At 41.9% G+C, this 19,196-nt stretch overlaps 1 protein-coding gene across 5 annotated transcripts in view; it reads left to right on the forward strand.

Annotated features, from left to right (window-relative positions):
• Positions 1-7,512, forward strand: part of LOC144357767 (uncharacterized) — a 50,566-nt gene extending 43,054 nt beyond the window's left edge. For all 5 annotated transcript variants that reach the window (XM_085496212.1, XM_085496215.1, XM_085496216.1 and 2 more), the window contains one exon: positions 7,035-7,512. In XM_085496212.1, the coding sequence (XP_085352338.1) occupies positions 7,035-7,058 (24 nt within the window). In that variant the 3' untranslated portion in view covers positions 7,059-7,512. The remainder of the gene's footprint in view (positions 1-7,034) is intronic.
• The last annotated feature ends 11,684 nt before the right edge of the window (positions 7,513-19,196 follow it).

Genomic DNA, 19,196 nt, shown 5'->3' on the forward strand with positions numbered 1-19,196 from the left:
CCGAGACTGGAGAAGGAGGGTTGTTCACAGAGTACATCAACATGTTTCTGAAAATTAAACAAGAGTCTTCTGGTTATCCCGAGTGGTGTCACACCGTTGAAGACCGAACCATGTACATCCAAAGATACCACGAAAGAGAAGGTATCGTCTCGGATAGAAGCAAGATAACCCCAAATCCAGGCCTCAGAGCTCTTGCCAAGCTAAACCTCAACTCATTCTGGGGAAAGCTGGGACAGAGATCAAACTTTGGACAGAGCACATATGTAGAAACGTCCGCCAAACTGTTGGAAATGTTGATGGATAGTCATGACGACAAGCTATGCTCGACTTAAACTCTACAGTGTTCTGGAGAAATTAGGTAGTAGAGTCTTGTACTTTGACACAGATTCTATCATTTACATCCACCGAGCTGGAGAATGGGATCCACCAACAGGTGATTATCTCGGAGATTTGACGAGAGAAATAACTCCAGTGGATAATTACATCACACATTTCGTATCGGGAGGACCGAAGAATTACGCATACCGATTACACAAACCGGACAAAAGTGGGAACCAAACAGTGTGTAAAGTGAGAGGGTTCACCCTCAATTACAGAAATCAACTGGAAATTAATTTTGACTCCATGAATCGACTCGTTCGGAGAACAAGCGGCCCTCTACATGTCAAAGACCCCCGAAAAAGAACGCGCAAGGGAGATAGAATATTCAATAGAGAAGAAGTTAAAACATACAGTTTAGTGTATGACAAACGGGTGATACAAGACGATTACTGTACCCTCCCATACGGTTTCTAAAAACAAAACAAAAAATATATAAATAAAAGCGAGATCATCGTTTACTCCATTCATCCATTTGAACTTTGAACAATCACATTGACATGGATTCTACCAAATCGGACATGGTTCTATCACTCATCTATTCTGGCTTATGCACACTACCTTATTTTGTTTTGAACTGGATGTTGAAAAAGTACATTGAAGAACGTAAAAAGAGACGCGATAACGAGCGAGGTTCTATTATATCGTCATGGATGCAAGATTGAAACACCCATTTACCTCTTGTGTGCGGTCCTACACAGTCTGGGAAGACGTTTTTAGTCAAACAGATATTAGAACAATGTGACAGCGTCATATCTCCACCACCAGACGTTATCTATTGGTGCTACGGCGAGTTTCAGCCAGCCTATTTGGAAATGATGAAGACAGTGCCTCAAATTCGCTTTATCGAAGGGATACCTCCAGATATTGGTAGAATAATTGAGCCGTCTAAAAGAAACTTGTTGGTGATAGATGATCTGATGACAGAAACGGGTAACGATAAACAAATCGCCCAGTTCTTCACGAAGGGATCTCACCATCGAAATTTATCCGTGATACTGATTTTGCAAAATCTCTTTCATCAGGGCAGACAATCGAGAACCATCAGTCTCAACACGCACTACATTTTCCTGTTTAAAAATCCAAGGGACGCATCACAAGTCAACGTTCTGGCTAGGCAAATGTACCCCGGAAACATTAAGTTTCTTCAGCAGGCATTCACCGATGCCACCCAAGAACCTCACGGTTACCTCCTCGTGGATCTGATGCCAGACACCCCTGAGGAAATACGCATTCGAACGAACATACTTTCATCTCAGGTACCGATAGTGTACGTGAGAAAGGTATAAAAAAAGACAGTCTTTCATCGTCAGTCATTTCACCATGTCATCCCGCATGCGAAAGAACGCTGATTTTCTCTCTGTATTGCACAAGGCCAACTCGAAACAACAAAAGGGGATAATTGATGGAGCCTCTAGTGACTTGATACAGTGTCTGTGCGAATGCTCGCTCAATGTGTTGAAAGGGAACGTCCAGCTATCACCTAGTCAGAAACGAAAATTGGCGTTGTACGTGAAACATCTCCGAGCACTGTCCAATAAGAAAACTTCAGTCAAGAAAAAGAAAAAAATTCTGGTTCAGAAAGGGGGTTTCCTAACCGCCTTAATCGCTCCCTTAATTTCGAGCATACTCCCACCTTTACTCGGTCTTAAATAGATGGAATCCGTGAAGAAGATGGCTTTAGTCCCTGCTGAGCTATTATCTACCATTCAAAGCCAGAATGCTCAAATGACGAGACCTGTGGTGAAATCATTGACTGGATAGAGACATGAATGACATAACGCAAATGGAAGAATTGCCTAAAGATGAAAAAGTCAAACTGTACCAACAAGTTCTGCGCAAGTACTTGTTGTTGCGGGAGAAGAAAAACGAACCGATTCCAATCTCCGTTACGCAGCAATTACCCAGTGCTGTCCCTGTAGCCGAACGGGAATATCAACCCGACAAAGACGGTGTACCAGATCAAATTACATCCGAAGTCTTACAAAGTGTTCCCAAGAGCATGCAGAGAAAAGCGAAGCTTCTACTACAGAAAGTTAAACAGAACCAACGGGTCGACTGGGGTGAAAATGGTGAATTAATCATTGATGGACAATCCGTGCCAGGCACGCACATCATCGATTTAGTCAATGATTTCTTGCGTAAAAGGAAGAATTTCACCCCCACAGGTTGGAGAGAATTTGCCGAAGTTATGAAAATGTCAAATGTACCTCAAGACCTAGTTGGCAATACTGATCGGTGGTCTTACATGCATACCAACACACTCAAGGGGAGAGTTCCGAAGAGACGTGGACCCCATGTGGTTTCCACTCCCATTCATCCTCGACACACGTGGGTGACGTATTAAATAGAACCTCTTCGCAACCGCTAGATCTCACTTTGGTTCAGTCGGTCGTGATGGATCCACGCTGTCCTGCTTTGCTTTCGTTTATCGAACGTATCCACTGCCTCTGCGCGTGTGAAATAACCACACCCGTAAACAATGACGAAGAAGATGGACACCGTCCTAGACGAACTGTTTTACGATGTCCAAAGTCCTGGAAGTTACGGGGGTTTGAATTCCCTTTACGCTGCCGTAAAAAAAACAAAAAGAGGAAAAAAGATAACCAAGTCGGACGTGAAGAAGTGGTTGAGTAAACAGGATACATACACTCTGCACAAACCCTCCAGACGGTCCTTTAAAAGAAGGAGGGTAGTGGTTTTCCAAGTGGACGAGCAGTGGGAGGCCGATCTATGCGATCTCTCCTCGATATCCAGATACAACAGAGGATACAAGTTCTTATTGACGTGTATCGACGTTTTTTCGAAATATGCTTTCGTCGTACCTCTGAAAGACAAGAGAGGGGGGAGTTTGGTCGAGGTATTTCGGAAAATACTTAAGAAGGGGCGTCGCCCCGACGTTTTGCACACGGACAGAGGAACTGAATTCACCAACAGACTTTTTCAGAACTACCTCAAGAGCGAAGACATTAAGTTCTTCACTACAGGCAATGAGACTAAAGCCAGCGTTGTGGAGAGATATAACAGAACCATCAAGGGAAAAATTTTCAGATATTTCACGAAGAACAACACGTTGACTTATCTGCCTGTATTAGACAACATGGTACGTTCTTACAACAATACTCATCACAGAAGTATAAATACCAAACCCTCACTCGGTGACAGAGTCAGAATCAGTAAAACCAAACACGTTTTCAAGAAAGGATACTTGCCCAATTGGACCGAAGAGGTATTCACGATTGTTGGACGCCTCAATACGCAACCACCTGTTTACAAAATTTCAGATTACAACGGTGAAATGTTGGAAGGTACTTTCTACGAAGAAGAACTTCAGAAAATAGTAAAGGACGATGATGCATTGTACATTGTGGAGAAAGTACTGCGCAAGAGAAAACGTAAAGGCCGTGTGGAATATTTCGTTAAGTGGCGTGGGTATGACGATTCGTTTAATTCTCGGATCAGAGACTTGGAACATTTATAAATACCTTTTCACACGATGACCTGATTCATTTCAAAGATCATCATGTCGGGGCAGGATTTCTTTTTGACGCTCCCTAGTAATACCTCGCTTGATGTGTTCCCGAACAACACGTTGACAAAATACACTGTCAAACTACCGAGAACGGTTTCGTTAGATGGCAATTGGGAAGTAGCGTTGGCCGACATCCACTACCCAAATTCATGGTAAAATGTTGTACATGGTGAAAATAGGATCTTTTACGATGCCTCACCCAGTCTGAGAGATCACGGAGAAGTGAAATTGAATCCGGGCTACTACAACTCGATCGAAATGATTTTAGACGCGATTCGAGAAAAAGGTCTGCCAGATGAAATACTGATGACATATAATTCGAGGTCTAGGAGAGTGACCATTGCGGTCGAAGAAGGAGCTCGTGTAATCTTGATGGGGGGATTGGCCGAACTGTTAGGATTTCCCACAAATACAACAATTACAAACGAAAGACGCACTAGTCCCTACCTTGCTGATGTTAGAAGTTTGTATTCTCTCTACGTGTATTGCAATATAGTCGAACACCAAATGGTCGGTGATGTTTCCGTACCTCTCTTGAGAATAGTCAACATTGAAGGAACCCACGGTGATAGCGTCAATCACACTTACAACAAACCATACTTTCTCCCAATTCGAACGTCAACATTCGAGACTGTGGAGATTGATATAAGGTCTGATACAGGGGAGAAGGTGCCATTTCAACGTGGGCGTGTGATCGTGACGCTGAGTTTTCGCAAAGCTCGTCCTTCGCTAGTGTGAAGAAAAGGAAATGAACAGACATCGACCTTACACCCCCCACGTGGGGGTTTATAGAAATTACTACATGAATTAGATTGGACGGGGATCTGTATTTTCTGGCGCAAGACTGCAACGTGGATATGGAATCGGAAGTATGTTTTCTGGATTGGCGAGATCGGCCGCACCTCTGTTAACACAGGGTCTGAAAGCAGTGGCAAAACCAGCGCTCGATGCCGGTTTGGGTATTCTAGGTGACGTTGTACAAGGGAAAAACATTAAAAAAGTGGCTTCGAGTAGAGCAAAGACTGCAGGTCGTCAAATTACTTCTTCGGTGTTGAGCAATTTATTTGGAAGACCCTCTCAAACAGGACGAGGACGCAGCATCAAAAGGAAGAAGACAACAACGAGACGTGTCATTTCTTCCAAGGCTAAGAAGAGGAGAAGATCTCAGGATATATTCGACTGAACATCATGGCTTTTGTACACGAACACTCCTGCGAATGTGCAAAGACATAACTCGATCTCTTTACTATTCCTCCGACACAGACAAGTATTGAAAAAGGAAGTTATGAAGAGGTAAACCCACTCACGAATATAGCCGATGGTCCGATCGAATTCGTAATACCTTCGGCCGGAAGTGACTACATCGATATTGGTTCTACGCTTTTGCACATCAAGGCTAAAATCACGAATGCCAACGGAAGTAATTTGGCTGCGGACGCCACTGTAGGGCCTGCAAACTTGTGGTTGCATTCCCTCTTCAATCAAATCGATGTGTACCTGAATGGAAAGCAGATTTCGGACGCATCTCCTACTTATTCTTACAGAGCCATGATCGAAACGCTATTGAATTATGGAGGGGACGCCAAATCAACGCAGATTGGTGCTGCAATATTTGAGAAGGACACTGCTGGAAAAATGAATGTCGCAAACCCGAGAGCTGATGATGGTGATGCTAACATGGGACTCAAACGTCGATACGCATATACATCGCTCAGTAAGACGGTCGACATGATCGGACGAATACACGGAGACATATTTTTTCAACCAAAGTATTTACTCAATGGGGTGGAAGTTAGACTGAAATTACATCGAAGTAAAAATCAGTTCTGCTTGATCAGTTCAACCGAAAATCCAGCATTCACAGTAGTCATCACCGATGCTACCCTCCTAGTGAGAAAAGTCAAGTTGAGCCCCAGCGTACAACTGGGACACGTTGAAGCGTTGAAACAGGGTACTGCAAAATACCCCATCGATCGATGCGTTATGAAAATCGCTTCCATCCCGGCTGGTACAATGTCATTAAACAAAGATTTGATCTTCCTCGGTCAGCTGCCCAAAAGGATCATCCTGTGTCTGGTTTCTAATACGTCTTTCAACGGATCCTACGAAACAAATCCATTCAACTTCCAGAATTACGGTATCACATCACTGGTTCTCAATGTTAGAGGTGAGCAAGTTCCGGCAAAGCCATTGAAGACAGACTTCACAGCAGGTGGTGGTAGAAGTTGCATCATGGCTTATTACAGTCTATTTACCGGTACAAATAAAATGGGTCAAGACCAAGGCAACGGCATCACTCGAGACGAATATCCCGAAGGGTACACAATCTTCGCATTTGACCTCACTCCCGACGAATCGGCCAGTGATTATCACCTCAATTTGATACAAGAAGGAAAGATTGGTCTTGAGATTCAGTTCAGACAAGCATTGACTGAGACTGTGTCTGTTTTGATTTATGCTGAATACGACGACATTATCGAGATTGACAGAGACAGAAACATATTGATCGATTTCTAGCTGCGATGGACACGAATCAACTGAATCGTATTCTGTCGACTAATCCATACACTAGAAATGTGTTCTTCGGTGTTTATGCTAGAGATCAACTGCCTAAGGCAAAAGTGTTGGAGTATCCTGCAGCGTTCGTATCAAACACCGATGACAGTAGCGGAGGTGGGACACATTGGGTGGCTTTTTATCTAAAGGATCCCGACCGCGGAGAATATTTTGACTCGTACGGATGTCAACCTTATTACGTGGAATTTAAGAGATTTCTCGATAAAAACGTTTGTACGTGGATCTACAATCATCAAATACTACAAGCTCCGTTCTCTACAGTGTGTGGTCAATACGTCCTGTATTACTTGCTGCGCAGATGTCAAGGGGAACATATGAAGTCCGTAGCCGACTCTTTTACGCATGATAGACATTTGAATGACATTTATGTGAACAGATATATCGAAAACGTAACCGGACTCAACCTCCCTATTTATGACAAATATTTTTTCCCACACAGTTTTACTAGATGACTTATACTTTTGAAATTCCACATGTATATATAACTTGTACCCTCTTTATGTAACTATCGATTTCATATTATTTCTCTTTTTTCTTTTCATCACAGATGAGCGATTCTGATTCTGATTAGAAAAAGTGTGTATTGACTCTTCGATGTTACTCGTTTTTCTCGTTTTTTATTATAATCGAATACTTAACCGCATTTGAAAATGTATGTATTTCAATGTATGTATGTATCTATGTATTTTCAACCTTTTTTAAAAAATGTCGTTTTTAAATCATATTATTACTCTTAAGAATATCATTCTTATATTACTCCTAATAATATCATTCTTATATTACTCAGTGTGAATACTTAACAGCGTTTGAGAATGTATACCATTTCAATTTATGATTAATTACTTCAAAAAACAACAAAACACAAAAAAAACAAAAAAAACAAAAAATAAATTTCATGTAACTGATCTTACTAGTTTTTTTTTTGTCAAAATGTATACCCTATGTATTTCAACCATTTTAAAAATGTCATGTTTTTTAATATTAATATTCTTCTTTTATGTAATAAACTCTGTTAGTTTTCAAAATGACGTGTATTTATTTGTGTGTGCGTGTGTGTGTGTGTGTGCGCCCTCTACAGTTCGTTCAGAAAATTCCTTCGTGACGTAATTTGGTTGTGAGCGCCCTCTACAGTTCGTTTAGTCATCAATTATGCTAATTCACACAATCCCATTGTGACATATTCCCATTGTGACGACCATGAGGGCGCTGTTCATGGGATGACGTCATTACGATGACGTCATATTGGGATAGGATGACATGACGTCATGAACAGTGCCCTCATAAGATGACATCACATTTTATGACGTATTCACCCCAATATGACGTCACCGCCCCATCCAAATATGACGTCATAAACAGCGCCCTCATAATTTATTCACATATTCCCATTGTGACGTCATCCGGCGACACTATAGGTCATAATTTATTCACATATTTCCATTGTGACGTCACATCCTGGCGACACTATAGGTACGACCATGAGGGCGCTGTTCACGGGATGACGTCATCCTATCCCAATATGACGTCATCGTAATGACGTCATCTCATGAACAGCGCCCTCATGGTCGTACCTATAGTGTCGCCTAAACTACTTTTGCCACTCTTTTCAGTACTTTGCCACGACTTTGCCACAACTTTTCAGTACTTCGCCACACATGTCAGTGCTTTGCCACTAATTTACCTCAACTTTCCAGTACTTTGCCACACTTTTCAGCACATTGCCACTACTTTTCAGTACTTTGCCAATACTTTTCACCACTTTGCTACAACTTTTCAGTACTTTGCCACACATTTCAGTTCTTTGCCACTACTTTGCCAAAACTTTTCAGTACTTTGCCACACATTTCAGTGCTTTGCCAGTACTTTGCCACAACGTTTCATTACTTTGCCACACTTTTCAGCACTTTGCCACTGCTTTTCAGTGCTTTGCCACTACTTTCCAGCATTTTGCCACAACTTAGCAGTACTTTGCCACACATTTCAGTGCTTTGCCACTACTTTGCCACAACTTTTCAGTACTTTGCCACACTTTTCAGCACTTTGCCACTACTTTTCAGTACTTTGCCACTACTTTTCAGCATTTTGCCACACTTTTCAGTACTTAGCCACTACTTTTCAGCACCCTGCCACTACTTTTCAGTACTTTGCCACTACTTTTCAGCACTTTGCCACAACTTTTCAGTACTTTTCCACACATTTCAGTGCTTTGCCACTACTTTGCCACAACGTTTCAGTACTTTGCCACACTTTTCAGCACTTTGCCACTGCTTTTCAGTACTTTGCCACTACTTTTCAGCACTTTGCCACAACTTTGCAGTACTTTGCCACACATTTCAGTGCTTTGCCACTACTTTGACACAACTTTTCAGTACTTTGCCACACTTTTCAGCACTTTGCCACTACTTTTCAGTACTTTGCCACTACTTTTCAGCACTTTGCCACAACTTTTCAGTACTTTGCCACACTTTTCAGTACTTTGCGACGACTTTGCCACAACTTTTCAGTACTTTGCCACACTTTTCAGGAATTTGCCACTGCTTTTCAGTAGTTTGCTTCTACTTTTAGCACTTTGCCACAACTTTTCAGTACTTTGCCACTACTTTTCAGCATTTTGCCACACTTTTCAGTACTTTGCCACTACTTTTCAGCACTTTGCCACTACTTTTCAGTACTTTGCCACTACTTTTCAGCACTTTGCCACAACTTTTCAGTACTTTTCCACACATTTTCAGTGCTTTGCCACTACTTTGCCACAACGTTTCAGTACTTTGCCACACTTTTCAGTACTTTGCCACTGCTTTTCGTACTTTGCCACTACTTTTCAGCACTTTGCCACTACTTTGCCACAACTTGTCAGTCCTTTGCCACACTTTTCAGCACTTTGCCACTACTTTTCAGTACTTTGCCACACTTTTCAGTGCTTTGCCACTACTTTGCCACAACTTGTCAGTACTTTGCCACACTTTTCAGCACTTTGCCACTACTTTTCAGTACTTTGCCACACTTTTCAGTACTTTGCCACTACTTTTCAGCACTTTGCCACAACTTGTCAGTACTTTGCCACACTTTTCAGCACTTTGCCACAACTTTTCAGTACTTTGCCACACATTTCAGTGCTTTGCCACTACTTTGCCACAACTTTTCAGTACTTTGCCACACTTTTCAGCAATTTGCCACTGCTTTTCAGTAGTTTGCCACTACTTTTCAGCACTTTGCCACAACTTTTCAGTACTTTGCCACACTTTTCAGTGCTTTGCCACTACTTTGCCACAACTTGTCAGTACTTTGCCACACTTTTCAGCACTTTGCCACTACTTTTCAGTACTTTGCCACACTTTTCAGTACTTTGCCACTACTTTTCAGCACTTTGCCACAACTTGTCAGTACTTTGCCACACTTTTCAGCACTTTGCCACAACTTTTCAGTACTTTGCCACACATTTCAGTGCTTTGCCACTACTTTGCCACAACTTTTCAGTACTTTGCCGCACTTTTCAGCTCTTTGCCACTATTTTTCAGTACTTTGCCACTACTTTTCAACACTTTGCCACCCTTTTCAGTACTTTGCCACTACTTTTCAGCACTTTGCCACTACTTTGCAGTACTTTGACACACATTTCAGTGCTTTGCCTCTACTTTGACACAACTTTTCAGCACTTTGCCACAACTTGTCAGTACTTTGCCACACTTTTCAGCACTTTGCCACTACTTTTCAGTACTTTGCCACACTTTTCAGTGCTTTGCCACTACTTTGCCACAACTTGTCAGTACTTTGCCACACTTTTCAGCACTTTGCCACTACTTTTCAGTACTTTGCCACACTTTTCAGTACTTTGCCACTACTTTTCAGCACTTTGCCACAACTTGTCAGTACTTTGCCACACTTTTCAGCACTTTGCCACAACTTTTCAGTACTTTGCCACACATTTCAGTGCTTTGCCACTACTTTGCCACAACTTGTCAGTACTTTGCCACACTTTTCAGCACTTTGCCACTACTTTTCAGTACTTTGCCACACTTTTCAGTACTTTGCCACTACTTTTCAGCACTTTGCCACAACTTGTCAGTACTTTGCCACACTTTTCAGCACTTTGCCACAACTTTTCAGTACTTTGCCACACATTTCAGTGCTTTGCCACTACTTTGCCACAACTTTTCAGTACTTTGCCGCACTTTTCAGCTCTTTGCCACTATTTTTCAGTACTTTGCCACTACTTTTCAGCACTTTGCCACACTTTTCAGTACTTTGCCACTACTTTTCAGCACTTTGCCACTACTTTTCAGTACTTTGCCACAACTTTTCAGTACTTTGCCACTCTTTTCAGTACTTTGCCACGACTTTGCCACAACTTTTCAGTACTTCGCCACACATGTCAGTGCTTTGCCACTACTTTACCTCAACTTTCCAGTACTTTGCCACACTTTTCAGCACGTTGCCACTACTTTTCAGTACTTTGCCAATACTTTTCAGCACTTTGCTACAACTTTTCAGTACTTTGCCACACATTTCAGTTCTTTGCCACTACTTTGCCAAAACTTTTCAGTACTTTGCCACACTTTTCAGCACTTTGCCACTGCTTTTCAGCACTTTGCCACTGCTTTTCAGTGCTTTGCCACTACTTTCCAGCATTTGCCACAACTTAGCAGTACTTTGCCACACATTTCAGTGCTTTGCCACTACTTTGCCACTGCTTTTCAGTAGTTTGCTTCTACTTTTCAGCACTTTGCCACAACTTTTCAGTACTTTGCCACTACTTTTCAGCATTTTGCAACACTTTTCAGTACTTTGCCACTACTTTTCAGCACTTTGCCACTACTTTTCAGTACTTTGCCACTACTTTTCAGCACTTTGCCACAACTTTTCAGTACTTTTCCACACATTTTCAGTGCTTTGCCACTACTTTGCCACAACGTTTCAGTACTTTGCCACACTTTTCAGTACTTTGCCACAGCTTTTCGTACTTTGCCACTACTTTTCAGCACTTTGCCACAACTTTGCAGTACTTTGCCACACATTTCAGTGCTTTGCCTCTACTTTGACACAACTTTTCAGTACTTTGCCACTACTTTTCGACACTTTGCCACAACTTTTCTGTACTTTGCCACACTTTTCAGTACTTTGCGACGACTTTGCCACAACTTTTCAGTACTTTGCCACACTTTTCAGCAATTTGCCACTGCTTTTCAGTAGTTTGCCACTACTTTTCAGCACTTTGCCACAACTTTTCAGTACTTTGCCACACTTTTCAGTACTTTGCCACTACTTTTCAGCACTTTGCCACTACTTTGCCACAACTTGTCAGTACTTTGCCACACTTTTCAGCACTTTGCCACTACTTTTCAGTACTTTGCCACACTTTTCAGTGCTTTGCCACTACTTTGCCACAACTTGTCAGTACTTTGCCACACTTTTCAGCACTTTTCCACTACTTTTCAGTACTTTGCCACACTTTTCAGTACTTTGCCACTACTTTTCAGCACTTTGCCACAACTTGTCAGTACTTTGCCACACTTTTCAGCACTTTGCCACAACTTTTCAGTACTTTGCCACACATTTCAGTGCTTTGCCACTACTTTGCCACAACTTTTCAGTACTTTGCCGCACTTTTCAGCTCTTTGCCACTATTTTTCAGTACTTTGCCACTACTTTTCAGCACTTTGCCACACTTTTCAGTACTTTGCCACTACTTTTCAGCACTTTGCCACTACTTTGCAGTACTTTGCCACACATTTCAGTGCTTTGCCTCTACTTTGACACAACTTTTCAGTACTTTGCTACTACTTTTCAACACTTTGCCACAACTTTTCTGTACTTTGCCACACTTTTCAGTACTTTGCGACGACTTTGCCACAACTTTTCAGTACTTTGCCACAACTTTTCAGTACTTTGCCACACTTTTCAGCAATTTGCCACTACTTTTCAGCACTTTGCCACTACTTTGCCACAACTTGTCAGTCCTTTGCCACACTTTTCAGCACTTTGCCACTACTTTTCAGTACTTTGCCACACTTTTCAGTGCTTTGCCACTACTTTGCCACAACTTGTCAGTACTTTGCCACACTTTTCAGCACTTTGCCACTACTTTTCAGTACTTTGCCACACTTTTCAGTACTTTGCCACTACTTTTCAGCACTTTGCCACAACTTGTCAGTACTTTGCCACACTTTTCAGCACTTTGCCACAACTTTTCAGTACTTTGCCACACATTTCAGTGCTTTGCCACTACTTTGCCACAACTTTTCAGTACTTTGCCACACTTTTCAGCAATTTGCCACTGCTTTTCAGTAGTTTGCCACTACTTTTCAGCACTTTGCCACAACTTTTCAGTACTTTGCCACACTTTTCAGTGCTTTGCCACTACTTTGCCACAACTTGTCAGTACTTTGCCACACTTTTCAGCACTTTGCCACTACTTTTCAGTACTTTGCCACACTTTTCAGTACTTTGCCACTACTTTTCAGCACTTTGCCACAACTTGTCTGTACTTTGCCACACTTTTCAGCACTTTGCCACAACTTTTCAGTACTTTGCCACACATTTCAGTGCTTTGCCACTACTTTGCCACAACTTTTCAGTACTTTGCCGCACTTTTCAGCTCTTTGCCACTATTTTTCAGTACTTTGCCACTACTTTTCAGCACTTTGCCACACTTTTCAGTACTTTGCCACTACTTTTCAGCACTTTGCCACTACTTTTCAGTACTTTGCCACAACTTTTCAGTACTTTGCCACTCTTTTCAGTACTTTGCCACGACTTTGCCACAACTTTTCAGTACTTCGCCACACATGTCAGTGCTTTGCCACTACTTTACCTCAACTTTCCAGTACTTTGCCACACTTTTCAGCACGTTGCCACTACTTTTCAGTACTTTGCCAATACTTTTCAGCACTTTGCTACAACTTTTCAGTACTTTGCCACACATTTCAGTTCTTTGCCACTACTTTGCCAAAACTTTTCAGTACTTTGCCACACATTTCAGTGCTTTGCCAGTACTTTGCCACAACGTTTCATTACTTTGCCACACTTTTCAGCACTTTGCCACTGCTTTTCAGCACTTTGCCACTGCTTTTCAGTGCTTTGCCACTACTTTCCAGCATTTGCCACAACTTAGCAGTACTTTGCCACACATTTCAGTGCTTTGCCACTACTTTGCCACTGCTTTTCAGTAGTTTGCTTCTACTTTTCAGCACTTTGCCACAACTTTTCAGTACTTTGCCACTACTTTTCAGCATTTTGTAACACTTTTCAGTACTTTGCCACTACTTTTCAGCACTTTGCCACTACTTTTCAGTACTTTGCCACTACTTTTCAGCACTTTGCCACAACTTTTCAGTACTTTTCCACACATTTTCAGTGCTTTGCCACTACTTTGCCACAACGTTTCAGTACTTTGCCACACTTTTCAGTACTTTGCCACAGCTTTTCGTACTTTGCCACTACTTTTCAGCACTTTGCCACAACTTTGCAGTACTTTGCCACACATTTCAGTGCTTTGCCTCTACTTTGACACAACTTTTCAGTACTTTGCCACTACTTTTCGACACTTTGCCACAACTTTTCTGTACTTTGCCACACTTTTCAGTACTTTGCGACGACTTTGCCACAACTTTTCAGTACTTTGCCACACTTTTCAGCAATTTGCCACTGCTTTTCAGTAGTTTGCCACTACTTTTCAGCACTTTGCCACAACTTTTCAGTACTTGCCACACTTTTCAGTGCTTTGCCACTAATTTCCCACAACTTGTCAGTACTTTGCCAGACTTTTCAGCACTTTGCCACTGCTTTTCAGTACTTTACCACTATTTTTCAGCACATTGCCACAACTTTTCTGTATTTGACACACTTCTCAGAACTTTGCCACTACTTTTCAGCACTTTGCCACAACTTTTCAGTGTTTTGCCACTACTTTTCAGCTCTTTGCCACACTTTTCAGTACTTTGCCACACTTTCAGTACTTTGCCACTACTTTTCAGCACTTTGCCACTACTTTGCCACAACTTGTCAGTACTTTGCCACACTTTTCAGCACTTTGCCACTACTTTTCAGTACTTTGCCACACTTTTCAGTGCTTTGCCACTACTTTGCCACAACTTGTCAGTACTTTGCCACACTTTTCAGCACTTTTCCACTACTTTTCAGTACTTTGCCACACTTTTCAGTACTTTGCCACTACTTTTCAGCACTTTGCCACAACTTGTCAGTACTTTGCCACACTTTTCAGCACTTTGCCACAACTTTTCAGTACTTTGCCACACATTTCAGTGCTTTGCCACTACTTTGCCACAACTTTTCAGTACTTTGCCACACTTTTCAGCACTATGCCACACTTTTCAGCACTTTGCCACTGCTTTTCAGTGCTTTGCCACTACTTTCCAGCACTTTGCCACACTTTTCAGTACTTTGCCACAACTTTTCAGTACTTTGCCACAACTTTTCAGTACTTTGCCACACTTTTCAGTACTTTGCCACGACTTTGCCACAACTTTTCAGTACTTTGCCACACATGTCAGTGCTTTGCCACTACTTTACCTCAACTTTCCAGTACTTTGCCACACTTTTCAGTACGTTGCCACTACTTTTCAGTACTTTGCCAATACTTTTCAGCACTTTGCTACAACTTTTCAGTTCCTTGCCACACATTTCAGTTCTTTGCGACTACTTTGCCAAAACTTTTCAGTACTTTGCCGCACATTTCAGTGCTTTGCCAGTACTTTGCCACAACGTTTCACTACTTTGCCACACTTTTCAGCACTTTGCCACTGCTTTTCAGTGCTTTGCCACTACTTTCCAGCACTTTGCCACACTTTTCAGTACTTTGCCACAACTTTTCAGTACTTTTCCCACACTTTTCAGCAATTTGCCACTGCTTTTCAGTAGTTTGCCACTACTTTTCAGCACTTTGCCACAACTTTTCAGTACTTTGCCACACTTTTCAGTACTTTGCCACTACTTTTCAGCACTTTGCCACTACTTTGCCACAACTTGTCAGTACTTTGCCACACTTTTCAGCAATTTGCCACTGCTTTTCAGTAGTTTGCCACTACTTTTCAGCACTTTGCCACAACTTTTCAGTACTTTGCCACACTTTTCAGTACTTTGCCACTACTTTTCAGCACTTTGCCACTACTTTGCCACAACTTGTCAGTACTTTGCCACACTTTTCAGCACTTTGCCACTACTTTTCAGTACTTTGCCACACTTTTCAGTGCTTTGCCACTACTTTGCCACAACTTGTCAGTACTTTGCCACACTTTTCAGCACTTTGCCACTACTTTTCAGTACTTTGCCACACTTTTCAGTACTTTGCCACTACTTTTCAGCACTTTGCCACAACTTGTCAGTACTTTGCCACACTTTTCAGCACTTTGCCACAACTTTTCAGTACTTTGCCAAACATTTCAGTGCTTTGCCACTACTTTGCCACAACTTTTCAGTACTTTGCCACACTTTTCAGCTCTTTGCCACTATTTTTCAGCACTTTGCCACAACTTGTCAGTACTTTGCCACACTTTTCAGCACTTTGCCACACATTTCAGTTCTTTGCCACTACTTTGCCACAACTTTTCAGTACTTTGCCACACTTTTCAGCAATTTGCCACAGCTTTTCAGTAGTTTGCCACTACTTTTCAGCACTTTGCCAAAAATTTTCAGTACTTTGCCACACTTTTCAGTGCTTTGCCACTACTTTGCCACACTTGTCAGTACTTTGCCACACTTTTCAGCACTTTGCCACTACTTTTCAGTACTTTGCCACACTTTTCAGTACTTTGCCACTACTTTTCAGCACTTTGCCACAACTTGTCAGTACTTTGCCACACTTTTCAGCACTTTGCCACAACTTTTCAGTACTTTGCCAAACATTTCAGTGCTTTGCCACTACTTTGCCACAACTTTTCAGTACTTTGCCACACTTTTCAGCTCTTTGCCACTATTTTTCAGTACTTTGCCACTACTTTTCAGCACTTTGCCACACTTTTCAGTACTTTGCCACTACTTTTCAGCACTTTGCCACTACTTTTCAGTACTTTGCCACAACTTTTCAGTACTTTGCCACTCTTTTCAGTACTTTGCCACGACTTTGCTACAACTTTTCAGTACTTCGCCACACATGTCAGTGCTTTGCCACTACTTTACCTCAACTTTCCAGTACTTTGCCACACTTTTCAGTACGTTGCCACTACTTTTCAGTACTTTGCCAATACTTTTCAGCACTTTGCTACAACTTTTCAGTTCCTTGCCACACATTTCAGTTCTTTGCGACTACTTTGCCAAAACTTTTCAGTACTTTGCCGCACATTTCAGTGCTTTGCCAGTACTTTGCCACAACGTTTCACTACTTTGCCACACTTTTCAGCACTTTGCCACTGCTTTTCAGTGCTTTGCCACTACTTTCCAGCACTTTGCCACACTTTTCAGTACTTTGCCACAACTTTTTAGTACTTTTCCACACTTTTCAGCACTTTGCTACAACTTTTCAGTACTTCGCCACACATTTCAGTTCTTTGCCACTACTTTGCCAAAACTTTTCAGTACTTTGCCACACATTTCAGTGCTTTGCCAGTACTTTGCCACAACGTTTCATTACTTTGCCACACTTTTCAGCACTTTGCCACTGCTTTTCAGTGCTTTGCCACTACTTTCCAGCATTTGCCACAAATTAGCAGTACTTTGCCACACATTTCAGTGCTTTGCCACTACTTTGCCACAACTTTTCAGTACTTTGCCACACTTTTCAGCACTTTGCCACTACTTTTTAGTACTTTGCCACTACTTTTCAGCATTTTGCCACACTTTTCAGTACTTTGCCACTACTTTTCAGCACCCTGCCACTACTTTTCAGTACTTTGCCACTACTTTTCAGCACTTTGCCACAACTTTTCAGTACTTTTCCACACATTTCAGTGCTTTGCCACTACTTTGCCACAACGTTTCAGTACTTTGCCACACTTTTCAGCACTTTGCCACTGCTTTTCATTACTTTGCCACTACTCTTCAGCACTTTGCCACAACTTTGCAGTACTTTGCCACACATTTCAGTGCTTTGCCACTACTTGACACAACTTTTCAGTACTTTGCCACACTTTTCAGCACTTTGCCACTACTTTTCAGTACTTTGCCACTACTTTTTAGCACTTTGCCACAACTTTTCAGTACTTTGCCACACTTTTCAGTACTTTGCGACGACTTTGCCACAACTTTTCAGTACTTTGCCACACTTTTCAGCAATTTGCCACTGCTTTTCAGTAGTTTGCTTCTACTTTTCAGCACTTTGCCACAACTTTTCAGTACTTTGCCACTACTTTTCAGCATTTTGCAACACTTTTCAGTACTTTGCCACTACTTTTCAGCACTTTGCCACTACTTTTCAGTACTTTGCCACACTTGTCAGTACTTTGCCACTACTTTTCAGCACTTTGCCACTACTTTTCAGTACTTTGCCACACTTTTCTGTACTTTGCCACTACTTTTCAGCACTTTGCCACAACTTGTCAGTACTTTGCCACACTTTTCAGCACTTTGCCACAACTTTTCAGTACTTTGCCACACATTTCAGTGCTTTGCCACTACTTTGCCACAACTTTTCAGTACTTTGCCACACTTTTCAGCACTATGCCACACTTTTCAGCACTTTGCCACTGCTTTTCAGTGCTTTGCCACTACTTTCCAGCACTTTGCCACACTTTTCAGTACTTTGCCACAACTTTTCAGTACTTTGCCACAACTTTTCAGTACTTTGCCACACTTTTCAGTACTTTGCCACGACTTTGCCACAACTTTTCAGTACTTTGCCACACATGTCAGTGCTTTGCCACTACTTTACCTCAACTTTCCAGTACTTTGCCACACTTTTCAGTACGTTGCCACTACTTTTCAGTACTTTGCCAATACTTTTCAGCACTTTGCTACAACTTTTCAGTTCCTTGCCACACATTTCAGTTCTTTGCGACTACTTTGCCAAAACTTTTCAGTACTTTGCCGCACATTTCAGTGCTTTGCCAGTACTTTGCCACAACGTTTCACTACTTTGCCACACTTTTCAGCACTTTGCCACTGCTTTTCAGTGCTTTGCCACTACTTTCCAGCACTTTGCCACACTTTTCAGTACTTTGCCACAACTTTTCAGTACTTTTCCACACTTTTCAGCAATTTGCCACTGCTTTTCAGTAGTTTGCCACTACTTTTCAGCACTTTGCCACAACTTTTCAGTACTTTGCCACACTTTTCAGTACTTTGCCACTACTTTTCAGCACTTTGCCACTACTTTGCCACAACTTGTCAGTACTTTGCCACACTTTTCAGCAATTTGCCACTGCTTTTCAGTAGTTTGCCACTACTTTTCAGCACTTTGCCACAACTTTTCAGTACTTTGCCACACTTTTCAGTACTTTGCCACTACTTTTCAGCACTTTTCCACTACTTTGCCACAACTTGTCAGTACTTTGCCACACTTTTCAGCACTTTGCCACTACTTTTCAGTACTTTGCCACACTTTTCAGTGCTTTGCCACTACTTTGCCAAAACTTTTCAGTACTTTGCCACACATTTCAGTGCTTTGCCAGTACTTTGCCACAACGTTTCATTACTTTGCCACACTTTTCAGCACTTTGCCACTGCTTTTCAGTGCTTTGCCACTACTTTCCAGCATTTTGCCACAACTTTTCAGTACTTTGCCACACTTTTCAGCACTTTGCCACTACTTTTCAGTACT

This window comes from Saccoglossus kowalevskii (assembly GCF_978046115.1).
Source record: "Saccoglossus kowalevskii chromosome 4 unlocalized genomic scaffold, keSacKowa6.1 SUPER_4_unloc_1, whole genome shotgun sequence".
NCBI classification, from domain to species: domain Eukaryota; kingdom Metazoa; phylum Hemichordata; class Enteropneusta; family Harrimaniidae; genus Saccoglossus; species Saccoglossus kowalevskii.